General features: G+C 43.1%; 1 protein-coding gene across 1 annotated transcript in view; it reads left to right on the forward strand.

Annotated features, from left to right (window-relative positions):
- Positions 1-18,476, forward strand: part of NEFH (neurofilament heavy chain) — a 115,082-nt gene that overhangs the window by 89,650 nt on the left and 6,956 nt on the right. Inside the window, exons 2-3 of the mRNA XM_078667187.1 lie at positions 7,573-7,772; positions 13,696-13,820. Coding sequence (XP_078523313.1) covers positions 7,573-7,772; positions 13,696-13,820 — 325 coding nt within the window. The remainder of the gene's footprint in view (positions 1-7,572; positions 7,773-13,695; positions 13,821-18,476) is intronic.

The following is an 18,476-nucleotide window of genomic DNA, read 5'->3' on the forward strand; positions in this document are numbered from 1 at the left end:
ATCTAGGGATCTCCAGAGACCTAAGATGGTGTCCACCAACTGCCATAACGGACACTACTGGAGGACAGGTCCATAGGATAACATTAGGGAACTTTCTAGAATTGACTAGAGACTTCTGCAGGTCTCAGGCCACCCTATATAAGGCCAGTGACCAGCAGCCATTTTGTGCTGACCCCAGAGTAGAGGAGTGAGGCAGTGGTGAGAGGAGGTGGACACACTGAGAGCAGCTAGTTTGTCACTGAGGCTGACAGTTACTTCAGAGGATTGTTCCCCCTTCAGCCTTTGACCGATCCCTCTATCAAGACAACAACTACTGACAAGGAAATCGAGTTACTGGAGGAAGAAGATCCTTTTATCTCAGAGCCCCAGTAAAACCACTCAGAACACCCTTAATTGGGGGTATTCCTGCTTGTCAATACCCAGCGCTGTGCTCACCGGTGTCGTGGAGTAGCTGTAGTGAAGGTGGGCGTCTGTGGCACCTTAGCACCCTGAAGAGCGAGGACGCCGTGTGTGCACATCCTTCCTGTGAAGCCGGAGTGAGAAGTGCCTGAGGAGAAGCAGTGGCGCTGCTCCGATCGGCGTCGGGACCCCGGGGGCACCGGCCGCGTCACACGAAGAGGTAGGCGCTTCCGCGCATGACCAGCGACTGAACGCTTTTGCGAGGCAGGAGGGGCCTAGGATCGAGCAGGCCCAGAAGAGACCGAGCAGCGTCCCTGTGGAGAACAGCGTCCTTCCTGGGAGCAGGTGCGCCGAGGCGGAAGAGGAACGAGCGCTTCCGCGCATGCTCCGCCGAGTAGTGCCAGCGGAAGGAAAGTCATCGCGCCAGCTGAGGAGCGCCGCGTCGGAGCTCCAGGAGGTCGATCCCCTCAGAGGAGGCAGAAGCGCCACAACGGATGACTCGTAGGGAGCCCTGGGCCGGGAAAGCCTTCCCTGCCTTCCCCCTTCAGCCCGTCTGTTACCGGGCTCCAGCGCGTGTAGAGGAAACACCCGCGACACGCCCCCAACCTCACAAGTAAGCCGGGTAGCGTGGGAACGGGAGGCGGCAGAGCCAGGTGAATGAAGCAGAACAGTGGGGCTACGACCCACGCGAGTGACTGACTTGTCAAGGGGAACCTGACTCGAGGAAAACGAGTTAGTGAACTGAATAACATAGAATAAAACTTATCCGTTATCTGACTCAGAAAAGAAAGGTGGAAATGGTGCAGGGAACCACAGGGTTCCTGGGTAAAATCCCCTACAGATTAGTGATAAGTGAAGAAGTAGATTCTCTACCAGCTAGGTGTGCCTGTCAATCAGAGGGAGAGGAACCTTACTAATATTATTGTGTCTTCCCTTTTAGCACATAACTGGTGGGTCATACCGTGAAAATCTACATTCAGGTCTTGCTGTTGAGTTGGGCAGTGCTTAAGTGCTGTGGGGTAAAGTACCTATTAATGAACCTGTAAAAACGTATTGCACTAACAGTCTGCATCTTCTTTTCAGTAGATTTATTGGTGGAGTAATGTGTCATTGTATAATAATGTGAGGTAACCTTACAGAGTGTGAAGCTAATGAGATTCTCTTAACCAACCAAAGAGTTACCCTTATGCTTTACTGTACCATTGACAAAAGAATGTGGTTTATTGCCCTTTTTCCACAGCTGAGGAGTGAAAAGTAATTTCTTAAAGTAAAAGTGGAATGTTTTCTCCTGAAAGAAACTAATGTTGTATCGTGTATAACTTGAATCCAAAGAGACATATTATTTTTATAAAAGGTAACGGTATTTTTCCAACCAGAGGTGTTGTGTCTTTATTTTAGTGGTTCATCACTGTGTTACTGTGGGTGAGACTTGTAAGTACTTAGCCAACGCCTTGAGTTAGCTGTAGACCACTACTGTGCCAAGCTACCATATGTAGGCTTGGGTAATCTAGGTCCAACACCCTCTCTTTGTCTTCCTCCCTCTATCTCTTTCTCTCCCTCTATCTCCCTCCCTTTGCCTCCCTCCCTCTATCTCTCTCCCTCCCTCTACCTCCCTCCCTCTGTCCATCTCCCTCCCTCTGTCTATCTCCCTCCCTCTGTCTGTCTGTCTCCCTCCCTCTGTCTGTCTCCCTCTCTCTGTCTCTCCCTGACTCGCTGTCAAAGGGAAATCCCTGGGTACACACTCAAGTATAGACTACTTAACTTACGCACCACTCTGTCTATGCATTCAATCCTCAAGTTTAGAAGAATCAACTAATTAATATAAAAAAGGATTTAAATTTCCACACTAAAATGCGAACGTTCACATTCTTTTTAATTGAAACATAAAAGAATGTACATCAATTGACAAATTAAAATTTCAAAGAGTGATCTCTGAAAAAGAATCTTTCTTTAAAAACACAAAGCAAGGAATCAAGACAATTCATTACAGTTGATCACATGCATTCTGAAATTGACATAAATAATTACACACCCAAAATATACATCATAAAATGAATTTACAAGTAAAAATTACAACTGGTCACAATGAGGAACACACAAAAGAAAAACCCCTATAAATAGTGGTTGGCTGATGTCTTTACCACCATTAATAACTGGATCCAGAGGTCATTAATTGATCAGAGAGTGACGTCAAGAGTACCACTTATGCGTGCATATCAGTTGCTCACTAGACCTTTCTTGGATTCTAGGTTCCTTGCTTGGTAACCGTATTTATCTCAAATCGTTAAAAACACATCTTGAACGGGCATACATCAGCACAGAATCCTGCTTGAACTGGATATGTTCGTTCTGTGGCGCAGGTCCTGCTTCTGCCTCTGTCTGCTTCTGCCTCCTAGAACGAGGCAGAAGCAGGACCTGCGCCACAGAACGAACATATCCAGTTCAAGCAGGATTCTGTGCTGATGTATGCCCGTTCAAGATGTGTTTTTAACGATTTGAGATAAATACGGTTACCAAGCAAGGAACCTAGAAGTTCCCCTGCCAATCAAACAAAGATCGGAGAAGTTTTCCATCTACTCGCCAAATAGTGGTTGAAAGAATTTCAAATAGCCGGTATGAAGAAGGTTAAGGTGCTATCACTGATAAACTAGGAAGAGAAGAGGACCCGGGTTTCCTTTTCATCACGTTTACATTAAAAAGAGAGACCGGGAGACCATCCTCGGAAGCTGAGAGTTTATTCTACCTACCACATCTTATATGGTACACTGTCCTAAACCCTTACGAAAGGGTGTAAAGCAACATTCTTTGAAGCCGGTGACCCCTAAAGAAACGGCAAGTCCTGAGGAAGGTGCTACAATATCTTTTTGTTCCTTGCACCGAAACGCGTCAACGCACTTTTTTCAATCTAGAATCCAAAGAAAGGTCTAGTGAGCAACTGATATGCACGCATAAGTGGTACTCTTGACGTCACTCTCTGATCAATTAATGACCTCTGGATCCAGTTATTAATGGTGGTAAAGACATCAGCCAACCACAATTTATAGGGGTTTTTCTTTTGTGTGTTCCTCATTGTGACCAGTTGTAATTTTTACTTGTAAATTCATTTTATGATGTATATTTTGGGTGTGTAATTATTTATGTCAATTTCAGAATGCATGTGATCAACTGTAATGAATTGTCTTGATTCCTTGCTTTGTGTTTTTAAAGAAAGATTCTTTTTCAGAGATCACTCTTTGAAATTTTAATTTGTCAATTGATGTACATTCTTTTATGTTTCAATTAAAAAGACTGTGAACGTTCGCATTTTAGTGTGAAAATTTAAATCCTTTTTTATATTAATTAGTTGATTCTTCTAAACTTGAGGATTGAATGCATAGACAGAGTGGTGCGTAAGTTAAGTAGTCTATACTTGAGTGTGTACCCAGGGATTTCCCTTTGACTGTTTGTCACTGTACCCTGTTCCCTGGAGCTAGTGGGGTACTCTCTCCCTAGATATCTCCCTGACTCGCTCCCTCTGCCTCCCTACCTCCGATTCCCTCTCTCTCTGTCTCCCTCTGTCTACCTCCCTCTGTCTCCCGTCCTCTGTCTCCGTCTCTCTCCCTCTGTCTATCTCCCTCCCTCTGTCTGTCTCCCTCCCTCCCTCTGTCTGTCTGTCTGTCTGTCTGTCTGTCTCCCTTCCTCTGTCTGTCTCCCTCTCTCTGTCTCTCCCTGACTCGCTCCCTCTGCCTCCCTACCTCCGATTCCCTCTCTCTCTGTCTCCCTCTGTCTACCTCCCTCTGTCTCCCTTCCTCTGTCTCCGCCTCTCTCTGTCTCCCTCTCTCTCTGTCTCACTCCATCTCCCCCTGACTCCCTCTGTCTCCCTCTCCCTCTGTCTGCCTCTCTCTGTCTCCCTCTCTCTCTCCCCCCTCCCTCCCTCTGTCACCCTCCGTCTCCCTTTCTCTCCCTCTCCCTCCCTCTGTCTCCATCCGTCTCCCTCTCCGTCTCCCTCTCCTTCTCTCTGTCACTCTGCCTCTATCTGTCTGTTCCTGTCCCTGCCTCTCTGTCTGTCTATTCTAGACTCTAGAGCACCAAACTTCCAGTTGGAAGAGGCGGGTGCCATTTCCCATCCTTTCTCCATGTCCATTTTATGCATGAAAAAAAGTGGAAATTCTGCTTTCCTCCGCAAAGGAGTACGGTGCCAGGACCCGGTGTCGGCCCAGCAAGCCGGGAGAAATGATCATATAGCAGAGAGCACAGAACCCTCCTGACCAGACCCTGCCACCAAGACCAGATCTGTCACCCTTTGCATACCAACCAAGCCTTTCACGACAGAAACCTTACGTCAAATATAGGTGCAGGAAATCTGAAACTATGTTGGAGATTAATTTACCTACAATTATTCCAAATAGTTGTCATTTACATACACAATGAGATATACTGAGATTTTGACTCTGCTCTGGCCGTACTAGACATGCTGGGCACCACTGTTTTATCCCTCTCGCTCTCTCTCTATCAAATTTGCGGAAGGAAGTCAACAATTATGCGATTCTGCGTCCACAATAGTTTCTGCATAATCATGGATTTGCTTCATTTGCCACATAATCCAGCATCTGATCATAATTTACAGAAAAAAATTCTAGTTTAAATAGAGCAGAAGTTACTAAACAAAAATGAGACACAATAAATTCCACCCGGAGGCAGATCCTATGCAATCCTTCCCTTCAGCTGTTGTATTCAGGTATTAAACTAGAATTAGAGAGGTGCAACCTTGGTCACAGATTATAAATATTTGTTAAAATGACAAAATAATACTGCTACATGTTGTGCCACACTAAGCCGCATAATTAGCCTTTTCTTGCCCCATAAATTGGTCCTCCACTGCTGCATAATACAAGTGGCCCTGATTATTGGTTAGACTGACGTTGTTTATTATTTAAATAATCAAACCCTGTGCATGTAGGTTTCATTCTATTGTGTAATTTCTTAATTTTTTGGACAACCGGTGTAGGCACAAGTATCTATTGTTTAGACACATTGAGGGGTTCACAGCATCTGGGATGGTCAGGTGAATGTTATTTTATGGTAACAAAAACACTGCAACATGGATAGAGAAAAGAGGTGGGAGTAAAGGCAAGAAATAAAAGAAAGAGACAGTGGTGTACTGAAACCTTAGGGAGCCCCCCTGCAAAGTACCATGAGAGGGCCCCCTCCACAGCCCAACCAGTCTTGTCCTCAATAGCCTACCTTTACAATGCCTCACAGAGACCCTTAGGGGGGATTAGCCACGCTGTGCAAATCCAGATTAATTGAGCAATTATTGGGACAAGGAGATATTGTAGTATTGTATTGTCCACTACTGCGGAAAGCTCCGAATATCTCCTAATTAGGAGCTATTTATTGCAGCTGACAAATTCTAAACCGAGTAGGGTTGGACTTTATCAGGTACAATAAATACTACATACACCACTGGAACACTCGTAATCAAGTCCTGTATTTCCCTTTCACTTTCTCCTCTTTCACCTGCTCTCTCTCTCTCCCCTATCTCTTTATATCCTCTCTTGCTCTCTCTCGCTCGCTTTCTCCTCCTCTGTCTCTCTGTTAGGTGTTTGTTTGCCAGCTGTGTTTGCTCTAGCCTCTATGTCTCTCTATCTGTCTCTCTTCTATCTCTCTGGCGTCTGTCTCTTTTCTCTCTCCTGTGCTCACATGCAGCTACTTAGCTCACATATTGCTCTGTAATCTTATCTTGTTTTCACTCTTTCGCTTTCCCTCTCACTCACCCATCTCTCTTACTGTCTCTGTGGACTCTTCGTAGGGCCCTCTCTCCTCATGATTTCTCTGTCCCTGGTGGTTCATTCGCTCTGTCCTTACTCTCGCACATGTTTGAAGTGACCGTGTGACACAGTCACATGGGCGCCATTTCCCTTGATTTTGTGTATTGCAACGATAATTCCAGCGGCGGCTCCTCCTATATGGCGGAGGAGCATCGCACACCCTGCCAGCAGCCTTAAACACGAAAAGTAAAACGATAATAAACCAGGTTTATTATTATTAGATTTTTTTCCAGCGGCTGGTCCAAGTCAGGAACAGGCACTAGAGGAAGTGTTTCACACTGGTATCAGTGCGCATGACGGTTTGGCCAGCTGTCTCAGGCCGGCTAAAATGCCATGTGCACCGAAGCTGTTTCCAACCCGAGCTGCGTTGCCGGGTTGATGACAGCAGGCACAGGTACCCAGTCTAACTGGGAACGCAAATTCATGGCGCTCAGGCCAATCCTGATGTTTCTTTCATGCTACCACCAGCAACATGAGAGCAGCGTAAGGATAGTCCAGTGGAGCCTGTGCCCGAGGAGGGGAGGAGCTTAGAAGAGCGTGATGCAGCAATCTGGTGATGCATCAGCTAAGTTGTTTGTTTTTGTTTATTTATGATTCTCCACCCCCCCCCCCGCTCCTGCTGCATCTCCCTTTACAGCCTCTCCCTGCCTCACCAGTCTTCCGAAATGCCGGCTGCCACTGGATAAATCAATAAAAGTTGCAACTGTGTTTCTTTCGGCAAACTGCCAAGCATATCGGGTGTAGTAGGATTTTGACAGGCGGCAGCAGTTGTTCTTATTTTGCCACATGGTACTGGCATTGCATGAGTGCTTTAGGGCACCCTCCAGTTCTTCAGGGCTCCCCGCACCATAGGCGCTGCAGGCCCTGCATTACACACTGTAGCAAGGCAGAGGGTTTGGGAGCATGTCGTTATAGTGCAAGATTTCTACAACCACAGGTTCTTGGTCGGTGTTGACTCAGGGTTATGTGGTACACCTGCCTGACTCTTTTCAGCCGCTCACCTCTACCAGGCATTGATTATACTATACCAAAGGGTATACCAGGCCAGGCGTTCCTCTGTTGTTATGCTGTTTACACTTTAGAATTCACAAAACAGTAGCTGTTGCAATAAGTGATGTATGAGAGGCACTTTTAGAGGTTTTAGGTCTAATCAATCACTTCTAGGATAGATTCAATAATGACTGTGAAATTAAGTTATCATTAAACATTATATAAAAAATAAATTCTTTGTGTGCGTTATCTTTAATAATCAGTTGTCTGCTTTCCTCTTCACTTACTTTTTATTAATACCCCCTCACATCTTTTATTTTCTCCAATTTTGCATCTACTCGTCTTCACCCATGTCCTTCCTCTGCCTTGGCAGTGAGGCTAGAGAAGTTGTCTGAGGCGGCCCACGTGAACACCGATGCCATCCGCTCCAGCCAAGGGGAGATTTCTGAATACCGCCGCCAGCTGCAGTCTAAGATGAACGACCTGGAGTCCTTGAGGGGATCCAAAGAGTCGATGGAGAGGCAACGCTTGGATATGGAGGACCAACACAATGCCGATGTGCTGTCCTATCAGGTAACACCTCCACCAAGCAGGCCTAGACCTCCACTGATCAGTGCTGCTTATTTTTCAGAGTGCACAATGGCCTGGGTAATCTCCTGGCACTTACTTCATTAGACCAATGTCTCTTTCACTAGTCAGATCAGGGAAAGAGTGAGGTAATGTGGGCTTCACCATTTTTACAATTCAGAATCACAGTAGTAATTTGATCTTAAATAATATAAGTGAAAGGAGAGGAAAGTGAGGAATCACCCTCCATCAAGCCAGTGATGCTCACACCAAGTCCCATAACACTAGATGATATTAAAAGTGCAACATATGAGTAAATTGTTTTTCTGAGCATCGTTCGCTAACATTTATTTTTAGACATCTTTTAAAATAACCTCAACCTCCATAACATCTTAGACCAATTCTTGCATTGCGTTCTATGGCCCCTAAAACTAAAAATGTTTTTTTTCCCTAACTGAGAAAGAGTGTAATTATTTATCATGAAAGTAAAGGTTGAAATGTTGTAAGAATTTTTTTTAATCCGTAAAAAAAGAATTACTATTTAAAAAATGAACAGAAAATTGAAAAAAGAAATTTAAAATGTCAATAGACAATTTAGTACAATTAAAATAAGTTGCTTTGATGCGATTTGTGGTTAATTCTTCTAGTAGAAGATGGCCTGGGAATAGCCTTTCTAGATGCCTTTGCACTGAGGACTTTGTCAATGTGCCAACCCAAGACAGAAAGCCAGTTGGACAGAAACCTCCCCAAAATTAAATGGGAACTATTGGAATGAGTTTCAGGTAATGATCATTCCTATTGAATATCACAGGGACAGTGTGTTTAATCCAAACCCTCTTTCTTAATGGAAATGCACACTCAAGAACACTAGAAAACAAAGGATACTTTTTTAAGATTTATTTTTCAATCAAAACCATATCCTAGGGCACACAATATGAATAGTGAATATTATAAACATCAATTATATAGTGATGACCACATTTACCAATAGAGAGAGCAACAAATAGCTCTGTCACATATTGGTAAAGCCATAAGATTATTTTAATTTTAATTCAGTAGCCCCACCCTCATCCCTTTGGCTAACTAAACTACCCCTAACACTGAAGGAAAAGCCTAATCCTGTGTTTAAAAGATGGTCCACACCTGCAAATCTCTGCGGAACAATCAAGTCAAAGTTCAGTGAGATAGCAACCACTGCAATTTTCTTTTGCGTTGAAATAAAGGCCAATAGGCCCACAGAGTGAAGGCTATGTGTGCTCATGTCAGCCTTCAGTAAAGAAAGGTGATCAATTCTGTATGGCTTCTTTCTTGAATTTCTGGCATGAAATCTCCTCTATCTTTTCACTTTATTTTCTTAGTTTATATAATATGTCTATTAATTGTTGAATCTTTCAGAATAAAAAATTAGCAGAAAAGGCCTTAGCACCCTTTCCTGTAGTTTTGTTCCATGAAAATATACTTTTTGTTTAAAAAGAATAGTGAGCAGTGTACTAATCTATCAAAGCAATCACTAGCACAAGAGACTTGTTTCATAAGAAATAACATGAATGTATTCAAGCAGACTTGATTATCATGTAGCAATGAATAATAGCGTGAATAAATGTGCATTTTATAATACATCTAGTAACCAACTTATATAATTCAGAAAAGGGGACTACCTAAAAGCAAAAAAGACAATACTCATAACTGGCTAGTAAGTGATACATATTTGAAAACGTGTGTTTGGTGTGACAGACAAATATTTAAGGTTAATGCGGTACGGAAGCTCAACATATAACTAAGTTTAAGGTAAACAAAAGGATTTGAGCATGCAAAGCGGTATAGGTCCCTACATTGACATGGTATTAAACAAACCCAAATGCATTGCAGAAAACGCAAGTAAAAAAAATGGTGTTAAAATGGGAGGTCAAAATGCGAAAAAAGTGGTCAAAGTAATAGATACACAGTAAAACAAAGTTTTGTAAATGCCGTAGAAATTAATGTTTCGGATGCTTAGGAAAACGATTTTAGCACAGTGAATGATCACAAGGTCAGTTTAGATGGGAGAAAGAGTGGCAACTTTGAGACCATAAGATAAGGAATGTCCTTTATGAATGTAGCTTTCACTTACACTAGATCAGTATTCAACCCCAGGTACCTGGGTTCTAAGAGGCATGATATACACCCTCATGCCAGTCAATGCCACCCTTTAGACTGCCTACGCACACAGCTATGAACATTTGCTACTCTGTCATGGGAGTGATAATGTCTACATTGGCTTCAGAATCAAAAGTACATAAGGTCCAAGGACAATTATATGGGGTTTAACTAGTCAGACTCTCTGGGGTGTCTGAACTCATAGTGTCCCAACAGAGCTGAGATTTCTGAATATTGTGCTGCTCATCACAGACGTCTCATTTTCCGAGATCAATTTAGAACAATTAATGGGAGAAAGAAATATTAAAACATTGTAATGTTGGAAGCTCCATTAAAAACAATTGAGTGCTCCAGGCTGCTAATCACCGTATGAAGCTCGGATCTCCAACATTCCAATGTTATTGTTCACCTGTAGTTGTGATTACAGGCCTCACGGAGCCCAAAGGGATTTCAATACTCTCGGGCTCCATGAGGCCTTTGTTTTATTTGTTAGAACATTCTGCCCTCTAGTGGTGCAGTGTTCTAATAGCCTTACAGCCCTCTGTAGCTGGGCTATACCAGCATTAAAGTCACGCTCTCTTGTTAAATGCCCTCTCCTTCGGCTTGGGCCTTTAACGCTGGAGCGGGCCTATAATGGCTGGTATAGCTCACTACAGCGGGCTATAAGGCTATATTAAAACATTGGTATATTGTAAGCTCCACTGAAAAGCTCAATTGAATGGAGTGGCTCACACTCAATAATGGCTGGAATGGAGCATCTGCTTCAACATTCTAACACTTGTTTTTCTGTTTCACCTTGTTTATTTTAGAACATTCTACACAGAGGAAGTGGAATAGCTTTATAGCCCTTCTGCCTCAAGCTGTAACATTTGTTAAAGGCCCTGAGCCTTTTTATTCGCCCTCGCTTGTGGTGTTGACATATTATATAAAGAGGGCCTTTAACACCCTTTAGTGCCCTCTGCACTGGCTATGATGATATAATAATATTATGATTTGGAGAAAGCAAATTTGTATGAGTGTTAACTTAAAAAAATCAATTGGGGAAGTGTAGAGGAGATGATAGAATCACCCTCCTGAACTAGACTTGTAAACAATAGGATTCTATCAATGTGAGTGGTGACTAATTTTAAGTGATATTCTCTAAACTTGTGAAAACCTACAATGTGAAAATTAGGCCTCTCTGCGGGTGGCAGAATGAGGGCACTGTCAGCCTGATTCATCAAGCTAAATTGCACTCGCAAAGGGCAAGATTCTCAGAATCTTGCCTTTTGCGAGTGCAATTTTTGCATTTGGGATTCATCATCCCAAATGCAAAATTCGCTATTTAAGAATTCGAACATTTGCGAAGAATTGTATTTAAAGGAATCTCTATTTGAGATTCCTTAAATGCAATTCATGAAGCATTTTAAAATTGCGAAAATGCAATTTTGGGCCGCTATTTACCGAGAGGTCAGACCTCTCGGTAAATAGCAAAAACTTAGAAAAATGCATTTAAATGCATTTTTCTAAGTTGCATGTTACACACACACATGTCCTTTGGACATGTGTGTGCGCAACACCAATGTAGATTACATTTCAGGGGTGCTACAGGGTGTCCTTTGGACACCCCTGCACCCTTGAAATCGCATCCTTATTTGCCTGTAGGCCCATAGGAATGCATGGGGAGTTATTCCTTATTTGCGATTAGTAATTAGCTAATCGCAAATAAGGAACATGTAGGAATCGCAATATTTTTTGCAATTCCTACATGAATCCCGTTTTTCAAGTCTTTAATAGCGATTCCTTATGAATCGCTATTAGGGGCTCGCAAAACGGGAGAATGATGAATCAGGCTGTGTGTGTTTTTAAAATACCCCTCACACACTATGAATCCCATAGTCTCATTCTCCCATCATTGGGATCTTCCCGTCCCTCTATGGGGCGGGGCGTGCTTCAACCTACGAGTGACGCTGGAGCACTTATATTTTTTGACAATAGGCTATGTGATGTGATAAGGATAGTGATATGTGTTAGGGAGTGTAGGGATCTGTTTACGTGAATAGTCGTGTAAAAAAGGGTAAAAACTCCCTGGCTAGTCGACAAAAAATAAATTTTAATGGCTTCGCAAGCTGGGAACATTAAAAAGGGATTAGTAAGTAGAATCACAAGTGTAGTCTACTTTGTCGACATGACATGTTTCATAGGCAGACCCCTCCTGCCTACTCATCAGGACCTCTGTTGATCCCTACAAAAATGCTCAATTCTAAACTAAATGTAAAATGCCTATGGTCCTAAAACTTAACAGCAAAAATCGTCTGCTAGGTTTTGCCTCTGGGCTTGAGTTGGCCCTTAGTGAGGCGTTATCATGAAAAATTGTCATGAAAAATGACCTAGTATGGTCTATTTGAAGCGTGGTGATAGGACCTCATGAGCCTGCATCTCAGGGTAATTAATTGACTGGTTAGTGACCGCATGCCTAATCTGGCTTCATTCCATACCCTTCAGCAGCACATCCACGGAGCTGCTGAAGGGTATGGAATGAAGCCAGATTAGGCATGACAATTTTTCATGATAACGCCTCACTAAGGGCCAACTCAAGCCCAGAGGCAAAACCTAGCAGCCGATGAGTAGGCAGGAGGGGTCTGCCTATGAAACATGTCATGTCGACAAAGTAGACTACAGGTTGAAGCCCGCCCCGCCCCGTAGAGGGACGGGAAGACCCCAATGATGGGAGAATGACACTATGGGATTCATAGTGTGTGAGGGGTATTTTAAAAACACACAGTGCCCTCATTCTGCCACCCGCAGAGAGGCCTATTTCTGAGTGTTAACTTATACTGGAGGCATTGCAACAAACTCTGTCACTGAAAGGCAGGCACTGTAGGCTTTGGCATCCCCTTTTTTTCACAGAACTGCACACCTTTGTTGTTTCGATAATTCATTTAGGGAGGGCATGTGCTGGACCGAAACCTCTCCCTGCTCCCCTTTATTGGTTATTGTTGGGGTTCTGGGAAAGGCCACAGTCTGAATGACTTGTCTGCCTCCTCTAGCCACTGAAGCCTCCACCCACGCATAATGACACTGGTATATGTCTTAACGGATCACTGACATAATATCAAATTTGCAAATATAGAATTACCAAAATATCGAAGAAAAAATATAGCATGCAAAAATATCTAATTCCTATCTACAAACAGGTAAGTACAAAAATATCGAATCAAAAATATAGTTTTAAAAAATATGGTTAATCAAAATATCGAATTTGTTTAAATGTCTTAAAAGTAATTTAAAATTAATGAAATAATAAATATAACATTTACTATTACCACTCCAGTGAGTGCAACAGTAGGGAAAGCATTGAATAGCGTAGGGGTAAAAATTACTATTCCCACTCCAGAGAGTGCAACAGTAGGGAAAGCGTTGGATAGCATAGGGGTAAAAATTACTATTCCCACTCCAGAGAGTGCAACAGTAGAGAAAGCGTTAGATAGCGTAGGGGTAAAAATTACTATTCAATATTAAATTACTTACCTTCAATTCTATATTTTTCACCACTATATTCTGTCCGTTCGATATTTTGTCCATTCTATATTTTGACTTCGATATTTTGGTAATTCTATATTTTGAATTCCATATTTTGTCTTCTTACTGTCCTGACAGTGTCAAAAGAATGGGCATTAGTTCTCTCAACTCCCGATTCGCTAAATTGAAGAGTCAACATTGAGCCGAGGGGAACTCAAAGTGTTAAATCTTCTCCAGCCTTAATGATTTTCTACAAGTTGTTAAATCTCTCTCCAATCTCTTCTGCCCCCAGGACACCATCCAACAGCTGGAGAACGAGCTGAGGAGCACCAAGTGGGAAATGTCCTCCCAGCTCCGAGAGTACCAGGACCTACTCAATGTGAAGATGGCCCTTGACATTGAGATTGCCGCCTACAGGTACTACTGCTGTGCATGTGACTGGGTGTCAGTCAAACGTTAATAACAGAATTAGTGCATACTCCAGGTGCTGCAAAACACACCTTCTACCTGCTTTAAGCTTACTGGTTAGTTTTACTAAGGTTTTGCAGAAAGAATTAGACCCAACCCTTTTAGGTGCTCACGGTTTGAGTTGAAAATCAGCTTCCATCTTGCTAAATGTGCAGAAGATACATTTGTTTTCAAGGCCCACAACCTCTCCTGCAATCTGCCTGAATGTTGTGTGGCAATAAACAGTTGTACCAGTTGGTATATTCCAGAGGCTCCATCTCTGACAAGACTCTGCACCAGCAGCTGGGAATCAGCCAGCAAAAGGACGACATCATGATCAACTTAACCAATATCAGATGTGCTGAAGCCATTAAATATAGATATACCATAGGAAGGAAACTAGAAGAGGGGCTCATGTGCTCCTCTGTCAGAAACAGAACACAGCAGACTGCAGAGGAGTGTGCCTTGAGGAAAGAAGGAAGAGAACCAAAAGCAATAACACAAGGACCCATATTTATTATTTTTTGACATGACGTAGCACAGCTACCAAATTTTCTGTGCAGTATTGTGCAACGGAGAAAATTGTGGAAGACGGAAAATGCAGCACAGAATATGTGTATTAAGACTGGCCTGATCTGCTTTTATCCCCTACACTAGCACTTAAGCAAGGCTGCTTTGAAGGACACACAGCCACGTGCCCTGGTCCAGAGGTGAGAGGGCACTATCTAGCATAGGATTTCTACAGGAAGCCTACACTTCTTGTACACATTCTTAACCCTAGATATAGAAGTCAGAAGGATCCAATGCATTGGACATGTGTGATTCTCTGCGGCGCACATGCAATTTATCAATTTTTTTAATTTTTGGGGAGAAATGATCACTGTTCCCCTTGTTTACGCCTGCTTCAAGCAGGTGTTAGGTTTGCCATAAAGTGGCTATATTAGTAGACAAGACTTTACGTCAAGTCTATGGGTGATTGTGTTGATCCACACAGGTAACATCCACTTGATGCAAAGCATCGTAAAGTAGTTTCTGAACTGAGAAAATTATACCTTTTCAGTCAATGCACCTTTCGCGCCCGATAGTAAATACAATGCGTCCCTTTGGGCCAGCACAAAGACTTTTTAAATCTGGGCCAATAAGGTCACGCTTTTCAGCATATAGGAATGCTGGTAGATGATAAGAAAGTTCTCACCCTGGGGGATTGTTTGCAGATTCTGCAGTGCTCTACTGAGCGATCAAAACCTTGAAGATTTCATTGACAATAGTAAATAAAAAGTTTGGTGGTCACACCAAATGTTTAGTTTCAGCTGGGCATATTTTGCCACATGTTTTGGCCTCTAAAGGAGAAAAAGAGTTGGCGATCATTTGAAGATGTGCCTCTAAATTTGTTAATGGAACCATATTACTATATATAATTCCTTTAGTATCGCTGTGGCGTGGTGCCGCAGTCCTAGAGAACACCCAGTGATTCCCCATAGTCCTAGTCTTTATGTCCCTCTTCTAAATCTAGCAACTAGAGATCAACTCAGTGGTGGCTACAACTAAAAACATATAGATAAAGAGCAAAGAGAGGCACACAAAAAATTGCATATAATATGCAACAAATGACGAATCTTTCAGAGTCTTCAATGTGGAGGATTCTTCTTTATTATTTCCACAGGATGAGGGATACACACACCCTCAGCCAACACGTTTCACCCCAACGGGCTTCCTCAGGACTAAATACAGGACAAATTGCTCGATAGACCGTGGACTGGTATCCATTCTTCTGTCTTCTACTTGGTACTTAAAAATTCTTTATCTTCTTTAAACGCAACTCCAAGTCTTGGGCAAATTAATACTCCAATGGACAAGAATAGCTGTCTTTGGAAGAGCTCGGGAAAGCGCAACAGTATACACGGAGCTCAGGCTGTCATCACCTAGCAAAGCAAACACAGTCGGTTTGATGATGACGAGTAATCTAATCCTTCTCGAGAAGGATTAGATTACTCGTCAATCCAACTGTGTTTGCTTTGCTAGGTGATGACAGCCTGCGCTCTGTGTACACTGTTAAGTTGCCCAAGACTTGGACTCCACATTGAAGACTCTAAAATATTCGTCATTTGTTGCATATTATATGCGATTTTTTGTGTGCCTCTCTTTGCTCTTTATCTCTGTGAATTTATTAGGTCTGGTGGCAGTGGACCTCAGAGGTGGGCAAGCACCCAATTATAATTCTATTCCAAACATATTTAGTGATTAAATGGTTAGTGCGGCTTTAACCATCCCTTGCTGCCATCTCCCCAGTTGTAACTATAAATATATGGTGGCGCACGACAGCAGCAAACTCACTGTATTTACTGCTTCCCTGGGTGCGGCACTTCTTTCCCCATATCATCCTCCTCATGCCTCCTTTCCACTCACTGGAACACCAACAACCAATTCTGGAGCTGTTGTTAGTATGAGGGCAGCTCCAGGATTTGTGGGAGCAGGCTAACCCAGTGCTTATTTTGAGTCTGGGGATCTATACCAGCAACCCCTCACCTTTTTCACCGGCATGGGATTGCTGGCTGTGCACTGCGCATGTCGGGCTGGGCATAGCAAACCAGACAGCCAATCCGACAAGGGCACTTCAGGGGCAGCTGTAATCCTGCAATCGCAGGATTCAGCCCGACCCCCTGCACTCACACTGCGCTTAAGTAAAATGGCATTGACGTGCCATTTTACTTATTTGTATGTGCCTGCTCCCCTTGCTGCAGGTGGGGCGACGTTCCTCCACTCTAGAGGTGGAGCCACCCCTGGAATAAGTACTGTTAGCAGATGCTGCAAGCTCATTGGCCCCTTATCTCAAATGTCTTGCAAAGCATATACATCATGACGTCACCAGTGCCACTACAGGCCACAAATCAAAATGACAGGTTAACCAAACACACCGGTTTATGCCTTCCATTTTTGCTGCACATCAGCACCACACACTACAACTATTTTGTTGAGAATGGATGGCCAGGACTTTCCAATAGCACCTCTCTTTAGCCAAACCATTCCAAAAGACAGAAGCATAGCTTAAATCCGTTCAGTAGTTTTAGAGATATTCAATGAAAACCAAATTTGTATATCTGGGGGCGCGGATCCGATAGTCCCTGTGCTGAAATCTGATTAGCTGCCAACACTTCAAACAGGAAGTGTTGACAGCCATCTCGGAACACGGCTTTAGCCGACTCCCACAAACAAAATAACAAAGAAAAGGGGACAAGGCAGGAATACCCTGACCCCCTAGGTGTGGTTTTAGAGTGCCCCTCTTAAGGCTCTTTTTAGCCCTAGGGACCCCCACCTCCCTGGGGCCTCTCTCATGGCAACAAGCTGCAGTTGTGCCTAGAAGTCTATTTTGGGACATAGTTTTATGTCTCACAAGATCCATAACTCCTACGTTAAATTTATTAGAAATGTTACATATTTCACCAGTGTAAATAACAAGTCACCGATGCCTAGCTTCATTGCTCCCCCTGAAATAGACTGGCATGTAGTCAAGCTGGTGTTATACAGTGTAGGCCTAGTCCTTTAAAAGGGGAGAGAGTGGAGCGAGATCAGTTACACCCTGCGCTCTGATTAATGTATTTGTCATATGTAGCACCGAGTTCAACCAGCTAGGTTTTAAAGCGTTGTACAATGCTAAAACAAAAAACATACATTGCAGAAATTAAACACACACAAGGTTACTGGTGACATCTTCTCATGCTCCATTATCCAGATGTAGTGTAGAATATGCACAAGACATTTACTTAAAAGTGCATGTCCTACCTTTTAGTTACACCGCACCCTGCCCTATGGCCTACCTTGTTCCTACCTTAAGGGTGATTTATATGTACTAAGAGGGGAGTTTAAGGCTGGGCAAAGGCGTATTAAATGCCAAGTTGACATGGCAGTGTAAACTGTGTACACAGGCTATGCAGTGGTAGAACAGAGACATGTGTAAAGGGCTATTTTCGTGGGTGGCACAATCAGTGCTCCAGGCCCACTAGTAGCATTTGATTTACAGGCCATGGCACATGTAGTATATTTTACTAGGGACTTATAAGTAAATTAAATATGTAAGTTTGGTATAAGCCAATGTTACCATGTTTAGAGGAGAGAGCACAGGCACATGGGCACTGGTTAGCAGTGGTAAAGTGCTCAGAGTCCTTTAGCCAACAAAAACAAGGTCAGAAAAAGAGGATGAAGAAGGCAAAAGGTTTGGAGCGACCCTTAAGGGAGGGCCATTTCCAACACTGGCGTACTGGCTTTTGTAACAGATCCAATTCTTCCCCCTTTCTGTTTTCCTCTAATATCATTGTGGCTTTCTACTTATACATGCTTCAAAGGAAAACGAGGGTGCCAACGAGAGACAACCAGCAGGCTTAAGTTCGATCAATACTGCTTATTCTTTATTATTACTGTGTCTTCTTATGTATGGGTCCTAATGTTGGTCGACAGATTCTTCTGGGGAGGAAGTGAAGTGGGTTGTGGGGGATGGGTTTCAGTTTGAATGTTGGTTGTTAGTTGACAAGACGCACAGACGTTGTACTACACAATTGTTTAGGGCAGATACCATACGGCCAGTTCCGTTAACGGGTATCTTCCGAAAGGTACAAGATCTTATCCTGGAAC

The sequence above is a fragment of the Lissotriton helveticus genome, chromosome 11, assembly GCF_964261635.1.
Source record: "Lissotriton helveticus chromosome 11, aLisHel1.1, whole genome shotgun sequence".
NCBI lineage: Eukaryota > Metazoa > Chordata > Amphibia > Caudata > Salamandridae > Lissotriton > Lissotriton helveticus.